Source organism: Sorex araneus, chromosome 1 (assembly GCF_027595985.1).
Source record: "Sorex araneus isolate mSorAra2 chromosome 1, mSorAra2.pri, whole genome shotgun sequence".
Classification (NCBI taxonomy): Eukaryota; Metazoa; Chordata; class Mammalia; order Eulipotyphla; family Soricidae; genus Sorex; species Sorex araneus.
The window spans coordinates 309,751,202-309,773,033 of record NC_073302.1 but is presented as its reverse complement, the minus strand read 5'-3'; the positions used below and the strand labels follow the sequence as shown (position 1 = coordinate 309,773,033).

Below are 21,832 nucleotides of genomic sequence, written 5' to 3'. Positions count from 1 at the left end.
GGAGATATAATTTAGGGAGGAATGTAAGTTTTCTGTTGACCCTAATTCTTATCACCAAACTTTTAGTTTCGTTAATTGATTGTAAAAATAAATCTTGTTGCACATGAGAAACAGCTTACTCATATTTTCATGTGTGTGGGTGACACCGATTTAGGGAGGATCATAAGAACTGACTTAAGCGGTCTTATAATGAATGGGTCTGAACTTCAGCAGTTAAGACAAAGAAGAATCCATATAATTTTATCATTAAGAATTATTTTCAGCCCCCGGCCTTTGTTTTGTTATCAGTAGCAATTACTAGAGGAAATTAATCTTGTTTACAGGTAACCAAACTACCACAACTGTTTGAAAGGTTCAGGTTGCTTTTCATTGTCTCATTAAGTGTGGTACACACTGAACAAGAAACCTGAACCTAGTTAACTCTCTCCTAGTCTAAGATCTGAGAATTACAGCGGATTGGCCATCTCTATTGAGCAAAAGAAAGAGAATACAGCATATTTAATCTGGGAACATTTCAATTAAAATCAACTTGATTTCATGGTCAGTTTCTAACACCACAAAGAGACATAAAAATATTTTATTTATTGAAAACATTTGATTTATTTTCAGCCATGAATATGGTTTGATTTATGCATTTGCTTTTCAGTTTTTAAAATGGTTACAACAATATCTTCAGGAAGTTTCATTAATAATGCATTTTACTATTGATAATGTCATTATAAATGCACAGAAATGGAAAGTTAATTTCTCTTTTGTATTGAACATCAAACAAACAGTAAAATATGGCAGATTTATTGAAGTATGGACACATATCAAAGGAAAGATTTGAGGATGAATAATGAAGAATCAGAAAGAATTCAAAGTAATTTAAAACATTTGCTCAACTGAAATAATTTCATGTTCACTCACTTTTCTCCAATATATATTATAATTTTAGCAGACATCATGATTTTCTACCTTCTTTTTGACTTTTTCTGCCCCTTCCCTCTCGGAGTTTTTTCTGCCCCCCCATCACAATTTTCTAAAACTTACATTAATTTCTATTACTTTCTATTTTTTAAAGTGAGTGATTATTTGTAATTTTTCTTCTTAAATTATAGTTTCCATGCACAATAAATAAATGACGATTCACTATTTTCTTTTTCTTCAAGATGACTGAGAGAAGAGATAGTTATTTCATCCAAGTGCTGGTAAAATAAGCTTCATATGTTTTTAATGTTGAATAAAATATTTCCATTTTATCATCACATATAAATAAAAATAAAATTAATTCAGATATTAAAAATAAAAAAGAAATAGTAGAAAGGATAGTCAACTTAAAAAAGTTTTGCTTTTGTGACTTCAAAGACGCAGTGAGGAGAGTATTCTTACTTTGATGGAATAGATTTTTAATCATCTATTGAAGTAAGGTGAATTAACATGTGGTAGAGTTGGAGTAAAACTCGGTCATTTTGACAATGTATTTTAATTGCCTATGGAACCTTTCTTTTATATATTGATTATGCTGAGATTTTTCTGCAGCTGGTTAGCTAAGTCAAAGAAATTCAGCCAGTAATGTTAATATTTCAAAAACAACATTTTTTTCATGTGCTGGGATTGACCCAGTCAAGAATTCTTTGTCTCTTGATTCCTTTCATGTAGATTATCCTGTATCTAGCAGTTAAAACCTCTTGGCATTCTGTCAGCTGTGAAAGAGTTGGGCTGACATAAAATGAAAAACAGAGATGTGGTACATGGTTAATATTTGTATTTTCACAATGAGGAGACTGCACCTATATCTATGACTTCAAAATTAATTTATATCTTTAGTAGTGCCCATGCTATAGTTATAGTTTCTTAAATGAACTCTAAAGCGACAATATGGCTCCCCCAAAATGGTGAAGTATTTTCACCAAGAACCCTTATGAAATTGAAGTAGAATTGAGAACCAACTAGGTAACCTGTAGCATATTTTTCTTTCTACAGCTGAATTTTTTTGTTTCATATTTTAACATCCATCACTGTCATCCCGTTGTTCATCGATTTGCTCAACTGGGCACCAGTAATGTCTCCATTCTGAGACTTGTTGTTACTATTTTTGGCATATCAAAATACACCACGGGTGACTAGCCAGGCTCTGCTGTAGGGGAGCGATACTCTCAGTAGCTTTCTGAGCTCTCTGAGAGGGATAGAGGAATCGAACCCGGGTGGCCCTCATGTAAGGCAAATACTGTACCTGCTCTGCTATGGCCCTGCATATAAATACCTTACCTATATAGTCACTGTCCCCTAATTTCCTCCTTTAATTAAAAAGAAGTTTATATAAAGTATATATATAGCATATATATACATATACCTATACATGTATATATTTATGTATATGTGTGTATAAAATTTTAGCATTTATATTAAAGTTGTCACTTCATGAAGACACTAATAATTATGTAGAGACTTCTGATCCAAGAGTTACCGGCTGTCCATTTGAAGATCAAAAACTAAAACCACGGAAAAGTGTAGTTTAAGTTTCAGCAGTGGTTAGAGATTCAGCTGCACAGCACAAAATTGCTTTTATCTTTAGGGTCTATTTCTTCCTTTGTAAAATAAAGTCTCTAAGTAGGTTATTCATGGTAAGTATATTTAATGAATCTGTGAAAGAACAGAATATACTGACACTTTCAAACCAAAATATTGCCATCATATTAAAAAGCTCATTATTGAATACCTCATTTCAAATGACACAATTCAAGAGCCAATGGGAGGGGCCACCTGATGGCTTCGGTTCTAGTGTTTTCCATTTATAAGGTCAAAATATGTCATCTTTGAATCTGAATGTAATATGATCTCTTAGCGTTCAATATTATTCCAATTCTGGGTGTGAGCAAATGTTCTTCAAAGATTGTGGCAACCTGTTTGACTATCACTGTCACTGTCATCCCATTACTCATTGATTTGCTCGAGCAGGCATCAGTAACGTCTCCATTGTGAGACCTCCTGTTACTGTTTTTTGGCATATTGAATATGCCACCGGTAGCTTGCCAGGCTTGCCCTGTGGGCGAGATACTCTCGGTAGCTTGCTGGGCTCTCCGAGAGGCTCTCCTCTATATGTGCTGGTTTGGCATATAGAACGTAATCATATTCTATATGCCGAACCAGAGTCGGCATATAAAATCTGATTACAATTTATTTTCTTATTTAGAGAAAACTTCCAGGGGTTTCAATTTTAGTAGTTGTAATATTTACTGATTGTATCAAAATGATTGTGCTATCTCACTTAGGACAGAATGCAAAAAAACATAATTGATATTAATGCATACAATTGTATATTACCTCGTATAATTGTATTTCTGAGTTATAGAAATAAAGTATGTTGATAGAATAAATATTTAAACATTGCAATTATGGCATGCCAGCTCATGCATTTTGTTGCATAAAACTACAATAAATAACACTAAAAGCCATGCATTTGTAGCACAGGTAACACTAATGGTTGTTATTATATATGCTAATAATATTGAATACTGTCACATTAGTGTTACTTTTCAAACTTGGCAGTTAGACTGTTCCATTGCCTGTTAGTTAATAAGTCTTATTACTATATTTGTATTAGTTAGCTTTATGAAAACAGTATTTCCCGAATAACCAACTCATTCTCAGTGAGCAGGTTTTCATGTTTCAAGTGTAGGAAAACAAAGAAGCTTCAAGAAATAATAATAGCTTACCTAGTTAAACAGGAATATCAATTCTGATATTTATGAAATACAATATAGTAGATTAAACCTGTGTTTCTTTCCAGGTATTTAAATATATCTTATACCAGCAACATTTTGTTAATGAAAAATTACATCGCTGTATTTGTATTTTCTACTATGAACTAATTTGAAAGTTTGAAAAAAATACACTTAATTTCTTGTTAATATTTTATTTATTAGTTGCTTAGTCTAATCCAGAGACTATAAAACCAAGCTCCCTGAAGAGACATCTAATAGCCTAGTTCTCCCTCTTAAAGAAGCTGACAAGCTACAGAGAGTCTATTGCCTGCTTGGAAGAGCCTGGCAAGCTCCCCGTGGTGTATTCATATCCCAAATATAGTAACAGATATATACATACCTCTCGGAGAGCCCAGCATCACCCACACGGCAGAGCCTGGCAAGCTACCTGTGGCGTATTCGATATGCCAAAACAGTAACGATAGGTCACATTCTCCTGACCCTGAAAGAGCCTCCAATTGTTGGGGAAGACTAATAAAGAGAGGCTGCTAAAATCTCAGGTCTGAGTGTAATAGAGACGTTACTGGTGTCCTCTGGAGTAAATCGATGAACAACAGTATAACAGTGATACAGTGATTAGTTGCTTAGGAAATACAGGGTTATACTAGTAAGCATAATCTTTCATAGAGTATTTTAAGTATGGTCAATCTGTATAATTTACTTTTTGAGGGTGGGGGAAATTTATTACAAAAATGGTCCATTAAGAGAAATACTTTAAATTGGTCATTCAGAAGTGATTATCAGGGAAAAATGGAATCTGACATTAACAGAAAAGATTAAAGTGGTTGTTTTGTTTTGTTTTTTTTTGTTTTGTTTTTTTAATGGTGACTTAAAAGTAGAGCCCTGTTTTGAAGAGCTGGAGAGAAAGATATCCAAAAGAAAGTAAGCATTATTGATTTCTACTACTATTTCTGGTTAGAAAGTAAGTTTTCAGATAACTCACTCTTCGTGTTACAGAATGCTTGTGAGTTTTCTTCCCAGTGCAGTTTATACTTTACCTAGGAGAAGTTTTAGAGTATGCTATTGGGTAAAAAACTAATGCTGAGAAAACATAATAGGGTCAATTATAAGAAATGAGAGATAAGAAATGAAAACAAGATTTAGGGTCAGAAAGATAGTAGGGAATAAGGTGTTTGCCTTGTATGCAATCTACCTCAGACTATCCCTGGCTTTTCCTGTGGCTCCCAGAGCACTGCCAGAGGTCATTTAGGCAGATGGGAGTACTTCCGGGTGTGGTCCTTAAGCAAGAACAATTTAGTATAAGATAATTAGTAAAAATACAGTATTTTATAATATGTTTTGTATTTCATTGTCTACTGCCCAAAGCTATATACTTGAGCTTGTTGATTCAATCGAATGAGAGGCTAGGTAAATTATAATGTAAATTTCACTAAATTACTAAGAAAGCAGATATTTGGGGCTGGACCCATATGGTCCCCTGAGCACCGCCAGGAGTCATTTCTGAGTGCACGAACCAGAGTAACCCCTGAACATCACCAGGTGTGATCCAAGAAGAAAAGAAAAAGCAGATATTTTAAAAACTAATTCATCAAGAAACAAAAAAATACAATCAGCAAAGAAAATTGTGATAAAATACCTAGAAAAAAAACCAGCTTCATGCTATTGAAAATAATGACAATACTGAGAATAAAGTATTTTAAGTCATAGTAATAAAAATTGATTTGTAAAAATTATAGTTAATAAGTTGCAGCCACATTGTTAAAGCTTCTTCTAAATATAGATATTTCTACAACTTATGCTTACAGATAATTTGACTTACTCTGTGGCAGCAATTCATTAAGAATTTGTATGGCATACTGATAAATGATTCAAGTAAAACCAAACCATTTAGGGGTGATGAACTCACTAGAAAAATCTTATGCAAATCTGGCAAGGAATTTTTTTTTTTTTGCTTTTTTTTGGGCTATACCCAGTGATACACAGGGTTTAGTTCTGGCTCATGCACTCAGGAATTACTCCTGGCAGTGCTCGGGGACCATATGGCATGTTGGGAATCGAACCCGGGTCGGCCACGTGCAAAGCAAATGCCCTACCCGCTGTGCTATCGCTCCAGCCCTGGAAAGGAATTTTTAATTACTCAGTTTTCCTATAGTCAAAAAATAGATAAAATAATATATCACTATTGCATACAAATTATACATAATTTAAAATGAAGAGTATGGCACTTAACTGCATTGAAATATTCTCCTAATTTTACCTTTTAAGACAAAATTTAGTGTTTTCTCTCATTTATTTTTCAGTATACTATCACTAAATTCTAATATAATTGTATAGAGGAAGAGGCAATCTGAAATTCGAGATTAACAAAAAAACAAATCAACATTCTATTTCAAAAAGTCCAAATGAGAAAATTAATAACTACATTATTCTGAAAATAGATTTTGAGGAAAATACTTTCAAACACAAGTTATAAATATGATAATGCCAAGTCACCTTTTAAAAATTTCATTTAAACTTGACCAGAAAAGTACCATTCATCATCCTGCTCACTGTACCTTTATAATCAAAGGTTATAATAGTGTCTATCAGAACAGTAAAATGACATGACTTTTTTTACAGGGGAATAATGGAATTCTCTGGTGAAATTTGTTCTGATTAAAAATGGGTCATAAGACATTTGTATTCTTGAAAGGTATTAATTTTTTATTACTTTTGATCAAATTACAGTTACATAAATATCATTTACTGAACATAATTTAATGACTTTGATTAGTCTGCTAATTGCAGAAATGAACTAAAAGATAATACAAGGATCAAGTTGAAAAAATCATGCATAAATTTTCAGTATATTTTCAGTATAATTTCATGGAAAAATATGACATCATTTGAACAGGAAGACACGGACTTAGGAAGACTGATTTCAATCTACATAAAAATAATTAACACCATAAAATGGCAATATGCCTTTGAACATCTCATCTCACTAATAATAAAGAGACTATATAGAATATTTAAATGGTGGACAGAAAATATACAACACATCTCTGTTTTGTTTTCCCACAACTTATTATATTATATTCATTGAATGATCGGTTACTTCACAGTCTGTCTCCCAAGTTTAATCAGCTATCACACATTAAAATACAAAATTTAGGGAATGACCATTGCATAATTCATGGAGATGAAAGCGACAGAGTGCAAAATTATTCAAGCATACTCAAATACCCCTCACATCTGAATCATTTCCTGACCTTTGACCCACTACTCCCAGAAATCTCATTTACTTTAAGAAGTCAGGTTGGACAAAAGTGCATATAGGGCATCTTTGCTAATATCACACCAGAGAGAAAAACCAACTATTAAAATAAACCACCTGAATCAATTCAGCATATTTTTACTATAGTTTTATTCCAAACTATAAATTATGTTTGGGTTGATTGTTTTAAAACTATATTATTTTGGAGGGTCTTATACAATGTCTTTATATCATAAAATACATTTAAAATGTTAAATTTAAAATTATTGCTATTACAGGAAGATTTTTAAAGACAATGACATTAAGTTACTATTTTTTTAAAAAAATCCATTTCTATATATCCATCTAGACAGCTAACACTACATACCGTTGTTTCATAAACCTGAAAACATGCCATGATTTCTTTCTCACACTTAAAGAGCATGTATGAGGAATAGAGATAGTCACAAGGAATTGAAAAAACAGAACTAGTCATAAGGAACTGAAAAAGTGGATTTACTGATTCCATGAAAAGGTAGTAGATATGAAAAATATATGGTGCACTGCCCTATAAGAATGGAGTAGAATTATTTGAAATTTGTCGAATAAAATCTGCAAAGTGATTACTGAATTACCCAGTGCTCTAATGGTTTTAAGAGGATATGGATAATTTTGTTCAGGGAATGTGATGGTGAAGATTTTGACATTGCTAAAGTGCATTAGCTGAATAAACACCTTAAAGCCTTTGAAAATTCAAATTATATAGTGAGAGACAGCAGCTAAAACAAACTCAAAGAAAGAAAAAGGAGATCAAACTTTCAGTGTTCAATAACATCTTATTAGAAGAATAGTTTTATGTTCTTGTCAATTATTCCCACATTGGGATTTCTGCCTATAATCTAGTTTTATGTCTTAATCCGAACACACTGAATTCAGCACTTCAGATGGTGCTAAGTATGTAGAAGATCCTTCAAAAATAAGTTTGCTTACTTTGTAATTGAATTATAATCTATATTGAGGACCAGCATATATATATATTAAAAGCACAATAGATTTTGATATACAACTAAGGTTCAGAATACACACTCACTCTACATATACATGTATATACATGTATATACATATGTGTGTATGTGTGTATGTAGTTTGGGGGGCACACCCTGCAATGTTTAGGAGTTACTCCTGCTCTGCACTCAGTATATGCTCAACAAACCATAAGGGATGCTGGGGATCGAACCCTTGTCTTCTGCGTGCAAAACAAATGCACTGTACCATCACTCTGGTCCCTCAAAAACACTGTTTTTAAAAATAACACCACATTTATATTTGATGATGTGTAAAACAGAATAACTGCCTATCAATACACAGCAAAATTATACAATATTATCAATTATTACAGTTTGTCTTTTGGAAGAACTACTTCAAAATTTTCATTCTTAGGAGACAACCCAAATAGGGATTAGAAATTTAATAGTTGGAGAAAGAGCTGCTACCCTTGGTTTATTTGAACAGTGTTGAGGTAAAATACTCTGATTTCATAATTTAGAGAGAGCCAAATCAATTGGCTGCACTGTTCATATTTCCACTGGGAATGATATATACTGTAAAAATAGATAACAGATTTATGGCCTTTCTCCAGAAAAGCTGACTCAGTTTTCATCTCCAGTTTTATGTATCTGATCCTATTCACAACATGTAATTATAATTGTGTATGTGCATGTGCATGTGTGGGGTGGGGGAGAGAAAGGAAAGAGATGACAAATGGAAAGCACAGAAAGAGAAACACCAGGCTGAGGGTCTGATCTACAAATTTCTGTACTCTGGCCTGATGTCTGGAAAATTACTTCTATAGAATGTTTTCCCTACCCTAGCTATTTCCAAGTCCCAGACAATTACAGTTTTCAGATGGGCTCTCTGCATTTTTGTTATGGAAGAACACACATATTTTTTCTTTCCAAGTAATCTGAATAGCAGCAGTTATTGTACGGAAATTTAGTTTTTAATATATCGATGGAGAGATAATAAAGAGAAACAGGAACTAGGACAACAAGTTAAAGTTAATTAAATGAATACAAATAAGAGTGTTCCCTGTTGATTTATGGAGTTTTTGTTCCTGTTTGGTTTGGTTTGGTTTGGTTTGGGGTCCACATTTGGTGGTGGTCAGGGCTTACTCCTGGTTCTGTGCTCAGGGATCACTACTGGTGGTGCTTAGCTAGGGACTGAGTCAGTGCATGCAAGGCACCACTGTGAATTTGACATAACTAAATTTGTCTCTTATTCATGAAGTTTGCATTATGGAACCATAAAGTGGGATAGCTAGAACTTTAAATTCCTACATTTGGGGACCAAAGCAGGTAAGGCATTTGCCTTGCATGAGACCGACCCAGGTTTTATCCCTGGCATCCCATATGGTCCCTAAGAATCTCAGAGTGCAGAGCTAGGAGTAACCCCCGAGCATTGCTGGCTGTGACCTAAAAAGAAAGCAACAGTAACAACAAAAACTCTAGATTTGTTCTTGTCTTTGTAGTACATAAAAGAGAAAATAAAATCTTCTAAAAGAGATAGAAGTACAACTTGCATTATTGGCATTTTTTTGCATTCGCTCAAATTGGGAAAGTGGGTGTCTAAACTTTCTAAAATATCTTATTGAAATATCAGGTTACTTTACAGCCACAAGGTGTAATTATTTCTTCTAATAATTGTAGTGTCCCTTTAAGTTGTCAGAGTGATGATTTGATAAATTTCAAGGTCTAAAATAAATACGTTACAGCAACTAGAAGAGTCGTTTTGTGCTTAAGGTTATTATTCCAATGAGCATTGAGATGGACAGGATATTCCTGTAGCGCTATGAATGGAAATGTGGATCAGAATAGAGGATATATTAAAGCTTTTGAAGGCACTGTCAAGAACAATACCACAAAGCCATTATATTCCATTTTTTCTCATTTTACACAATTTAAGGGTTCTTAGTCCTGCCTTTTTATCACCCATTACTCAAAGAGGTTCAATAACCCTTCCCCCCAAAAGAAGATACGTTGTCAAAATTGTTTAAAAATCCATAACCAGAAAATCTTTCAATTTTGATTTTAGGATTTGACTATAGCAGTAACCTCTTAAAGGATATTGTAATTTGTCATTTAATGCAAAGGTGCAATGGTTGCAATTGAATTCATCTTTGAAATAAATGCTCATGAAGTCATCAATTGGCTATAAATTAGAGCTAATTGTGCTAAGAGTTTTGACATCATTATATTAGTATATAGCTAAGTCCAGAAGTTAAATTAAATATGTCAATGATCTTACAAATGGACTTACAAACCTAAATTAATGAGCAAGGTATCATTATTATAACTAAATTTGACAGGTGAATTTGACATAACTAAATTTGTCATTCGGATTGTCATAATCCAAATGACAATCTGGCAAATATAAAGATGCAATAAATATTCTGAGTCAATAAAGCAATTCCTGATTAATCTGCTCATCAGTTCACTAAAGCAGGATAATTGTTATCTTATAGTTTATGTTTTGATTAAGTTTATTTGCTTCAGAGAGACTGTTACAATTCAAGTACCTTTCAGGTATAAATATACTTATTCTCTTAATCTTTCTTAAACAAGCCCACCATTTGGCAATCATTATATAATCTGCATTCATTAATGTTTGTGGCCTATATCTAAATTTATGTGTGTGCTTGAATGACTTGCTTTCATTTACAAGTACAATATCAGATGAGAAGTGCAGATGTTACACGCTGATAACTTTGGAGCATATATACTTATCTGTATGTATTATAAAGTATATGTACCAATTTTGGAGGCAGCATGACCTCAGGGACTATGGGTGTAAGGACTGTTGGTTCATTTCCATTTGCAGAATCTTATTCTTTGGTGTTTTTAGTTGCTAAGGGATAGTTTACATTTCAATACTGCCAATTTCCTGCTTTTAATATCAAGAATACTTTCAACTTTAGCATAGGCAGTCCTTACTCTCACAAGTCTATTTCATTAATATGTCAAGGAGCATTTAACCACCAATATAATGCTGAATCTCCCCACCTGACTGGTAGGTTGGGTTATATATGTTAAAAAGCAGGAAAAGAGGGAGTTGGAGTGAAAGTCCAGTGGGTAGGGCATTTGTCTTGCATGCAGCTGACCCAAGTTTGATTCCTGACATCCCATATGGTCTCCTGAGGACCACTAGGAGTAAGTCTTGAGGGAAGAGCCAAGAATAACCCCTGAGTATCATAGGGTGTGGCCCCCCAAAACAACAAAAATGGGGAAAAAACAGAAACAGGAAATGCACGTTTTTAAAATTGGACCAAAAGATAGTGTTATAGTTGTCTATTGTTTGCTATAACATGATTGCTGAAAACATATTGGGCTAAAGTAGTTAACTTTCTTTGACCTATTAAACATGTAGACAAATTTCTCCCCTCAATTTTGCATTATCTACCTTAAAATTCTAGGAAAAAAATAAATGAACCTATTGCATGGATTCATATTTTAGGGACATAAGGATTTTAAAGCATTTCTAAGTAATTAATCAAGGTAGTTATTAGCCTATAACCATAGACTATACACTTGTCACAGAATTTGATTCCTTGGATATAGCCTATAGAAGTTTCAGAAACTCTCCCAAAAACTATTATGAGAAATGTTTGGAAAGGTTGGAAAAGTCTTAAAGTCCACTGATTATTATTATTATTATTATTATTATTATTATTATTATTATTATCTGCTTCCACAGTGATTCTGGAATCTATTTTAAGTAGTAAAGAAAGTTCTGGCTTCCCATTACAAATAAACTGCAATTTTAACGTGGGGAGAGTGTAGAAAAATTGGCACATACAAATATGCAAAAATACTTACAATGGAGCTATGTATTAATTTCTGAAATACATAATTACCTAAAAACCAAAATAAGTTGCAGTATAAAAATTACACATGTTCTAGTGTAGTTACTTCAGAATACTCATAACAGAATTCTAATATATGTGTGAGTAGTTAGTACAAAGTATACATGCTTTACCTTTCTCATCTTAAAAAACTTGCTGGTCTTTAAAATTTGAAATATTAAACTTTGGCACAGACTGTTGAGGTAAAAAAAAAACCTAGCTGACTTACAAATTATAATGTTGTCATCCATTTTCATTTTTAATTTTATTTTTTGGGGGAGTGTATTTGGGCCACTCCTGGTGGTGCTTAGGGCTTACTCCTGGCACTGCGCTCAGGGGTGACTCTTGGCTGACCTTATGTGGTATGGGGGATGGAACCGGGGTCAGTTGTGTGTCAAGGAAAGCTCCCTAACTCCTGTACTACCTTCCTGCTTTGCTTTCTAAGTTTGAAGAATCTTGTAAGAGTTTATTAGAGTTTATTCTTATCAATGAACACTTTTACCATATGATGATAGTTATCAAAATCTTTCTATAGTGTAAAAATAAAATGGCATGTAGATCTATACCTAAATAAAGTATAATACTAGTGAAATAAGGAAGCTTCTACGAACTTGCTGACAAGTTGTTTTGTGGTTAGTATCTTCTAGCCTAAACCTAAATATTAAAATCTTTAAACCTAAATATTAAGCCAATATTTATGTTTAAAACAGATATTTTAATATCTAAAATATGGAAATAAGTGATATTTGCGAATTTCCTTTTGAGTCAGAGAGCTAAATGTGTTCAAGTATTTCAGAGACATTGAAAAAATGTAGTTCATCATTACTTCAAACTCTTTAGTTTATCTTCTGGAGAATACAAAGAGCATCTTTAGTATGTTTACCTATTTTTTTGTTGATACACACTAAATGAAGAAACATATGCTCAACTCTTGTATGCATGGGCCTTAAGGTAGGGAAATATAGTAATTTTTTAGTTATGGTATTTACATTGAATTCTAAACATAATGTTTCCCCCTTATTATTTTAAATATCTTACAAAGGAGGGGGCATTTGGTTTTTCACTAGCAAAAGTTGGTAAACATATAATTTTTGAAGTTATCTTAAAAATATAATTGAATAGATTAAAATTCATTAACATTGAGAAGTTTTCAACTTTAAATGGCAGTTCTTGCTTTCAGTTTAAAGAGTGATAGAGGCCCAGAAAATAGTAAAATCCAGTTCAAGCTTGTTCATTTTTCTCTTTTAAATCGTAGCTTGTTTCCATACTATTTAAACCTTTTTCTGTCAATAATTCAGTAAGCCTTTTCAAATCTGACCAGTAATTAAATGTTAAAATGCATTCAGATTTTTTAAAAAAACTTTTAAAGTCTAAAGAATAATACTTATGCAAAAAATAATAAAACTTTGAAAAAATTAGTTTGGTCCAATTTAACCCGAAACTCTATCATATGATTGCACTTAGAAACAAGTTAATGCATGATAAATATTAAGTAAAAATTTCATTTGAAACTATTCACAACTAGTGAATGTATTATATTAAAATCATTAATTCATAAATATAAAAACAATCAATGCTTACTTTATAGAAACTACATAATAGAATTTAGAATTAAAATCTTTTCTATTTACTATTGGCATTGAGTTTGAATTATTGAATGGGAAATGATTCTTATTAAAAACCTTTCATAAAACCATTATTGTTTTCATTAAGTTCATTTTACAAAATGCAAATACTTTAATTCCATTGAATTTTATACTCTCATTCTGAATAAAATATAAAAGTCCTACTGAATTTTGTTCAATTCTATCAAAACATTAAACATAATTAGATACAGACAATTAAGCAGACATTAAAGGTCTGACAGAAACAAGAATGCTGGTTTGAATTATCAGTGCTCAGCAATAATTAAAACTACATAGCAATAGCACATTGTAATTTCTTATTTACTAATATTTGGTTTGGGAACCACACCCAGCTTGGCTCAGGTATTATTCCTGTGCTCTGTGCCCCCAGGAATAACACCTGGTGGGGCTCAGTGAACTTGTGGGGTGCCAGGGATTGGACCCCCGGGTAAGTCATATATAAGACAACTTTCTTATCCACTGGACTATCTCTATAGCCTCAGCCACAACACATTTAAAAACAATAATGTGTTAGTGATTTTTGCTTCATTCATAGAGATACAAAATTTAAGAAAAGTAGATTTTTGTATAGGATTTGATCATTTAAATCATTTGCTTTAAATTTCCAAGAAGGAAAATTTAGTATTTAGATAATGAATTTATAATCCAAACAATAAAGATTTTTTAATTTATCTTCTGATTTGAAATGTTTTTATTATAATGTAAGTTAGTGCAACAGTATTTGTAAAATACTTTGTCAATATTGAATGAATTTTCCAACAAGTAGCTGAGTATTTTCTTATTTCAATTGCAGCATAAGAAAATAATCCTTACTGATTTTTATTTTCTTCAACATTGCCTCATTTTCCTTTATAAAATTTTCTGTGCAATTTTATTTGTAAATAACTCATATCACTGAGTTAAAAATCGAGAATTCCAAATGTATTTTCACTTGTACTATTATAACATATTACATTACATACAAACACATTGATAGTAATTCTTGCACTGAAATTATTTACTATGAAAGAACAAATAATAATTTATATGAAACAGATTCCCCAGGATATATGTTTATTATGTACCTATTAAGAATTTTAGTCTGTCTCATGACTTTGCATAGCAAATCACAGTAAAACCTTCCCCAATACTGTTTTAATACTTTAGTGATCATTTGAATAATACACGCGCACACAGCACACAGACACACACCCTCACTCACATACCTATGGCAAAGAAACTTCCTTTTGAATTGACCCTTCACTTTTACTTACTTCCAGAGACTTAATCTTGCTGCTGATGAATATCCTCATGCCTAAGAATTTTATAGATAACCCAGTAGAAAATATTAAAAATCAAAAAGGCTAATGGGAAACAGGCTCGAGAAATGGTGTCAATCTTCTTGGCTCGGTCGATAAAGACCTTTCTCATTTCCTCCGGGCTTTTTGGCATTACCTGGACAGGATGGTTGGGGCCTTTAGGGGTCACACCGTCTTTTGCTTGCAGACACGGTCCCATTCCATATGCTGTAAAGCTGAATCGACTTTCCCTTACCTCATCATCCTGTCACAAAAAATGGATTCGAAAATCCATGAGTAGGGGATTAAAGCAATGCAACAGAAAAATCATAATGATTACGATTTCTCATATTATTGTTATATCATTAGAATAAAAAGGTAATGGGAAGCACATAATGACGAGATTTCTTTGTTGCCATTTGAACGTCATTTATTCTACTGGATTACAAATATGTGCCCATTAAAATTTCTATCAAATATTTTAGTGGAAAAATTTTGGCACTGTCTACATATTTTGGTATTGTCTACATATCTAACGAATAGTGAAGTCAATTGAGCAAAACATTTACTGGGAAACATGTTAGATAAATGATCACGTACTAGATTATGTTATGCTATCACTTTCAATGTAAATAGTATGTAAATTATAAATGTCAGAAGGAAAACAATCAGGGTCATTGACAAGCTTTCTTTTCTGTTGAGGTAGACATTGTCATTCTTGTTCTCTGCAATATCAAATTCCTTAAAGTTTATATCAGAACAGGACTTGGCTTTTGTTAGCCTTATTGTTAATTCTGCTTTCATCTAACCTACTTTGAAGATTATTCTAATTTACATTGAATTACTTGTCATGTACATTAGTTAGGTAGAATTATGAAAGAAAACTGACAGTTTATTTGTTATTCTTAAAGGTGATGTTTTCTCTTAACTTTTGTTAACTGTATTTCCCATATATATGTAGATACATATTACATATATATATAACTATAAATTTGGTACATAATACCAAAATTTAAAGGACAAATTTTCTAAAAAAAAATAACTAATGAAATATGTTTATGACAGGAAAACATGGTTTTTAAAAGCTTACAACAAAATACATTAATGAATTATGACAATGCATTTATTTAGAATGCAACAGTAGAAGATTATCCAGTAATTTGATTTTTTGCTACTAAAATTAAAAATATAAAAGATGGTTTTTGAAAAAGTAGTTATATCCCTGAGAGTACTTTTGGTGGTAATATTAGAAAGAAAATTAATTCACAATTGATTTAACTCTTGTAAAAATTATCTTGGAAGTATATAAGCAGAGATCAATAGACTCATTAAATACTGCTATAGCCTTGCAAAATAATAAAATATGAATTTTAGTAGTCTTTAATAAGAAAATTTATTTATAATAGTCTTTCATAGAAATGTTAGGGCTAAACCATTGTTGACTTTAACTTTTCTTTACCTTGAAAAAAAGTATCTCTATTATAAATTCAGCTAGTCTTATATAAGTGGAAAAAATTCATCCTTATAATTTAGTAAATCATGCTGGAATTTGTATTTCAGAAGAAAAATGTGGGTCTCCTGGAAAATCTGTAAAATTTTTGTGTGCAATCAGAATTTTAGCCTTTCAAACTATAACATTTTAAAATATGCATTTTAAGATATTAGTGTCTCTGAAGAGAACAAAAAAGTAACTCAATGAGCATTTACAATGAAGTATTTTGATATTAATTTAAGAAACTGGGAGGTTGATTACCAAAAAAAAAAAATTCAAAAAGCTAAGATTTCAGTTCTAAGCTTCTGTGTTAACAAAGGAGAATCCATCATGTTCTTTTGTAGTTATTGTTATGTAGAGTTTATTTCATTTGCACCTTTAAAGACTCTCAAATGATCATGACAAAATTCAGATGTTTAAGAGAAATATATTTAGTGAGCACCATTTTTCTCAACTGTATCTTTCTACATAACTGACTTTGAGTTAAGAGTAACCTGAGAGTAATTTCAGGATTACTGACAATGATCTCAGTGTCTTCCAGCAATATTTTCTTTAATACAGGAGTAGCAGCTAAATGCAGAATGTGGAGTGAGAGCATTTACAGTGAAGGATGTTACCTGTGTGTTGTGTGCTTGGGCGAGTTTTCAGGCCCATGAAGATCTTAGAGACATGCAACCAAATAGCAAAAAGGTTTCGTAGAAAACAGTTTCCTCAATAACGGGTGATCATAAATGTCCTTACTTTGTCCAAACAATCTATAGCTACATGGCCCATGAGGGCTAGGAACAAAGCAGGCTGGGCACTGGATTCTTGAGTAACCACCAAGCCCCCCAATGAAACAGACACTGTGTCTGATTGTTCTGACTCTGAAACTCCTCTAACCCCACATAAATATTCTAATAGGTGAAAGTGTCTGGAGACTTTAATAGAATCTATAACCTCAGTAGCAGTGACAGAAACTGAGTTGGCTTTTTAAGACTTGCTCAGATTCACGGTGACCAAACATCCTGGTGAGACTATGAGACTGGGGTGCTATGCTCTGAGTTTGGGGAGGAATGCCGGAAAAAAAAGAGTGGAAGATGATTTAAGAGTGGAAGATGAATGGCATAAAGGTACACCTTGTTGAATTGACAGTGGCTATCATGAGATAAAACTGAAGGGGATGTGGTCCAGGGTGCAAGTCTTTGTTTCCTATTAATTGATTATCTTTGTGCAACTAAGGGGGAAGAAAACCAGAACTAAGAGTAAGTAAGTAAATACTGGTATCATCTGATCTCAAGATAAAAGCAGAGGGGTTGGAGCGACAGTATAGCAGGTAGGGCATTTGCCTTGCACGCGGCCAACCTGGGTTTGATTCCCAGCATCCCATATGTTCTCCTGAGCACCAGCAGGAGTAATTCCTAAGTGCAAAGCCAGGAGTAACCTCTGTGCATTGCTGGGTGTGACCCAAAAAGAAAAAAAAACAAAACAGATGAAATCAGAGTTCCAATTGTGTCACATAAGGGTAGCACTGCCCTTAATCTTAATGTCAGTACTCTGCAAACTTAGGTATGTAACTCTGGAAACCAGTGATTGTAGTAGAGCCCTGTCGAACAGAAATGAAAGTGAGGCACAATGTGAAGTACCCCATTGTTGTGTTAGATTAAAAATTGGCTACATTTTAATAATTTGAAATCAATGATTAGTTAAAACACTCAAAAATTATAAAACTTATAAACCACTTTTAAAAAAACACTTAAAAACTTTGCATGTCCTAAATGTTATTCAAATATTTACTTAAAGTCAAAATGGATATAGTATTTTGTTTTGGATCCACATCCAGTGGTGCTCAGTGTTTACCCCTGCCTCTGTGCTAAGGGATCTCTCCTGATGGTTCTTCCAGGGACCGTATGTGGTACCAGGGATCGAATCCAGGTCAGCAATTTGTAAGGCAAAATCTTAAGCTGCTGTAGTCTTTCTCTGGCCTCATATTCTTTATTTCACAGTGAGTTGTTAAATTGGCATTTACAACATCTCAATTCAGGTTTCTTATTTCTAGTGCTCAGTAGTAGCCACAAGTTCCCTTAGTTACCAGTCTGGACAAAAAAGTTACAGGATAAAGGATCTGAGACTGCTGAGAAATACCCTCAGAAGCCTGGGCAGTTTACACTCTCTAGGATCTTTTGGTTAATTGACTAGCTGATTATTATTTAGTTTTGCGTGATTTAGCATGAAAAGCACTGGTATGAATGTTTACTCTCCAATTGCTACTGTATTTACATTCAGGAATTATTTGGTTGGAGCCTAATCAAGCACTCTCTTGCGGTGGGGGAACCTTGTTGTGGTGTGACCCTATGCCGAGACAGGAAGTGCCTGATTCTTTCCTTTCCTTTCCATTCTGTGAAACAGAATGCCCTTTTAAAGAAGCAATTATTCTAATGGTACTGGCATAAGAAGGTAAGAATTAAAAACAGAATGAAGATCAAAGCAGAGGTGACATAACCTGTGGCTGACCCAGGTTCAATTCCTCAGTCCCTCTTGGAAAGCCCAGCAAGCTACCGAGAGTATCTCACCTGCATGGCAGAGCCTGGCAAGCTACCCATGGTGTATTCGATGTGCCAAAAACAGCAACAAGTCTCACAATGGAGACGTTACTGTTGCCCGCTCGAGCAAATCAATGAGCAACAGGATGACAGTGATACAGTGATACAGTGATTGCCTGTAGCACTGTAGCATTGTCATCCCATTGCTCATTGATTTGCTCGAGCAGGCATCAGTAACGTCTCCATTGTGAGACTTGTTGTTACTGTTCTTGGCATATCGAATACACCACGGGTAGCTTGCCAGGCTCTGCCGAGCGGGCGAGATATTCTCGGTATTTTGCCAGGCTCTCTGAGAAGGATTGAGGATTCGAACTTTGGTCAACCACGTGCAAGGCAAATGCCCTATCCACTGTGCTATCCCTCCAGTCCTAGAGTAGAAATTAAAAAGATATATATTTAATAACAAGCCCATCCAAACCCAATCCTGTGGCCTAAAATGCCGATAGACACAGTGAGAAGGAGAGTCCCTCAGACATGGGTTCTCTATTTTGGAGGAGGGAGAAAAGAGGGTAGATGTGATACATAGGCACACTTAGGCTAACAGATGCCATACTGGGTGTCACTGATGGGAAAATAAAATCTGAGCGATTCAGAAGAAAGATCATTCCTAGAGGTTCTTCAGTCTGCTAGTCCTCTTACAGTGGTTGGGAAGATATAGAATGAACAGAGTGAAAAGTTAGAGGATTTCTCTAAAAGATTTCCTGGCACACTGTTGCCAGCTGGGAGGCAGGAAATCTCTTTCAGTTCCGGCAGCTGCTTCCCTTAAGGAATGCTGCAAAATCTGCTTCTTTCAGAAGTGAAGCCAATGGGGACAATAACAAAAGAAACCAGGTGGCTGAATTTGGACCACCTGTCCAGGCCATTGAAACAGCGAAGGTCAACGGAAAGCCAGGATCTCCTTGCCCGGTGTGGAGAGGGTTTCCATAGTAATGGTGGGGTTACAGTTGGCCAGAGCTGAGGGATACATCTGGGGACATCATTACTTGGCAGCACACAGTGTCCAGAGGTGCTGCTGGAGAAGTAGAAGTCACTGCTAAGATTAACGGAGAAGCCGATGGGTCAGAGGCAGGGGAGTAGTGCTTTGGAGTAGATATTATGCCCTGTTCAAAAACAAAATATGTGAAATCAAGGAAACAAGAGCCTTAGATCTATTCAGGAGGGGCCCTGACTTCTGGCAAATGGATATGTTTTGGAAAAGGAAACGATGTGACTACTGAATAAGGGACATTACTAATTAAGAACCTTTGTTTAATCTTGGGTAGTTGTTTATTAGTTCAATGATAATTGCATGCACTATAGTTTATTAGCTTATTAGTTCAATGACAATTGCATGCATCATAGGGTGGCAATACCTATGATTGCAGAAATTTTCCTTTATGATATCTATTAAATTATACCAGAATGATAATAAGAACTCTCTGATTGAGACACAGGGGTGCTATCTTCTCATTAATTTTCTCTAGGTTAGATCTGTTGGGTATTTAGTAAAGAGAATATGCCTGTTGGGTATTTAGTAAAGAGAATATGCCATATATCCTGACTACTGACCACTTAGATTTACTGTGAAATCCTTTTGCACCTTTTACCATAGTGGAACTGATGAAGGCTCTTTAAGTTTCAAAGGATGAAAGAGATGGGTATGTTGTGATAGAATTGACTAATGCTTCCCTCTCCATCTCAATCTAAAAACAAGTCAAATACAAAGCCAGATAAGTGACTCAAACTGTAGCACACATGCCCTGCCTATGTGTGAGGAATTGACCCTTAGAATTTCAAGGTGCCCCAAACACCACCTGGAGTAACTCTGCCCATGGAATGGTCCCCAGTATTCGCAAAGAAAAACCAAGCACGCCGTAGTGTATGTCTTCATGAAGAGTAAGCCAAAGAGTAAGCTTTAATTTGTTGCTTACTTAAACTTGAATTCTAGAGCTTATTGTCCTAAACTTAAGAGTTAGGTTAGGAAATTAGATTCATTGGACTGCCGAGAGAAATTTGGTTGATGATAAATGTAACCTTCCCTTCCTATAGAAAAATCGGAGGGTTGGAAATTAGAGGCACATGAAAGAACTAATAGGAGATTAATCTTTCCCCTTCAGTGCTGCTTCTGGAAATAAATGAGGTAAACCCCACCAGAGATGACTGACAATCCAGAAGAGGAAAAACTCTGCTATCTCTTAGGGATGTTTCTATAGAGAAATACATTGTGGCACTATTACAAATCTGGCAGATTCATTTGAAATTTCTATCGACCCTGGACAAAAGAATGAATTCAAAAGGATATAAAGGGCTAATAATCAAATCTGGAACAGCTTAAGTTAACTATAGCTATCAAACAATAGATCAAATTCACTTCCCTAAAGTCTTAAAATCCATAGACTCTACATAAATCTGCTATCAGGATATACATAAATGAATTTCTATGGGGAAAAGTTTAACAGTTGTAGCCTAAAGTGGCTACTGGGATCCTAGATTCAAAAACTCTGATGCCATCAGTGGTCTAATCTATTTGAACGAAGAGTGACATTTTCTTGATTGCTGGTAAAACAGTGCCCTAAAGTGAAGGGATCTGAAAGCCATGAACTTATTTTAGGTCTACTGCTATCATATCATGGGTAATTCCAAAATGTCATTTCGGTTTAAAGTTCCTGAAAAAATGAAGATGGTATATTCAGGAGCATCACTGTATCACTGTCATCTTGCTGCTCATTGATTTGCTCAAGTGGGCACCAGTAACATCTCCATTGTGAGACTTGTTATTACTGTTTTTGGCATATTGAATATGCCACAGGTATCTTGCCAGGCTTTGCTGTGCGAGCAGAATACTCTGGGTAGCTTGCCAGGTTCTCTGAAAGGCATGGAGGAATTGAACCCAGGTCAGCCGCATGCAAGGCTCTACCATTCTACCATGCTATCATTCCAGCCCATTCTAGAGCATTCTCAGGGATATCATTTGGATTTGGGAACATCCTGTCTATGGAAATTGTAGCCTAGAATAG

At 34.2% G+C, this 21,832-nt stretch overlaps 1 protein-coding gene across 2 annotated transcripts in view; it reads right to left on the bottom strand.

The window, feature by feature from the left end:
- Positions 1-594: 594 nt before the first annotated feature.
- Positions 595-21,832, bottom strand: part of GLRA3 (glycine receptor alpha 3) — a 185,273-nt gene continuing 164,035 nt past the window's right edge. Inside the window, exons 10-11 of one of the 2 annotated variants that reach the window (XM_004610392.3) lie at positions 14,920-15,027; positions 595-1,701 (exon numbers count right to left, since the gene is read on the bottom strand). In XM_004610392.3, the coding sequence (XP_004610449.3) occupies positions 1,654-1,701; positions 14,920-15,027 (156 nt within the window). In that variant the 3' untranslated portion in view covers positions 595-1,653. Of the gene's footprint in view, positions 1,702-13,956; positions 15,028-21,832 lie in introns of those variants that run through there. The other variant, XM_012933167.2, reaches the window with a different exon arrangement.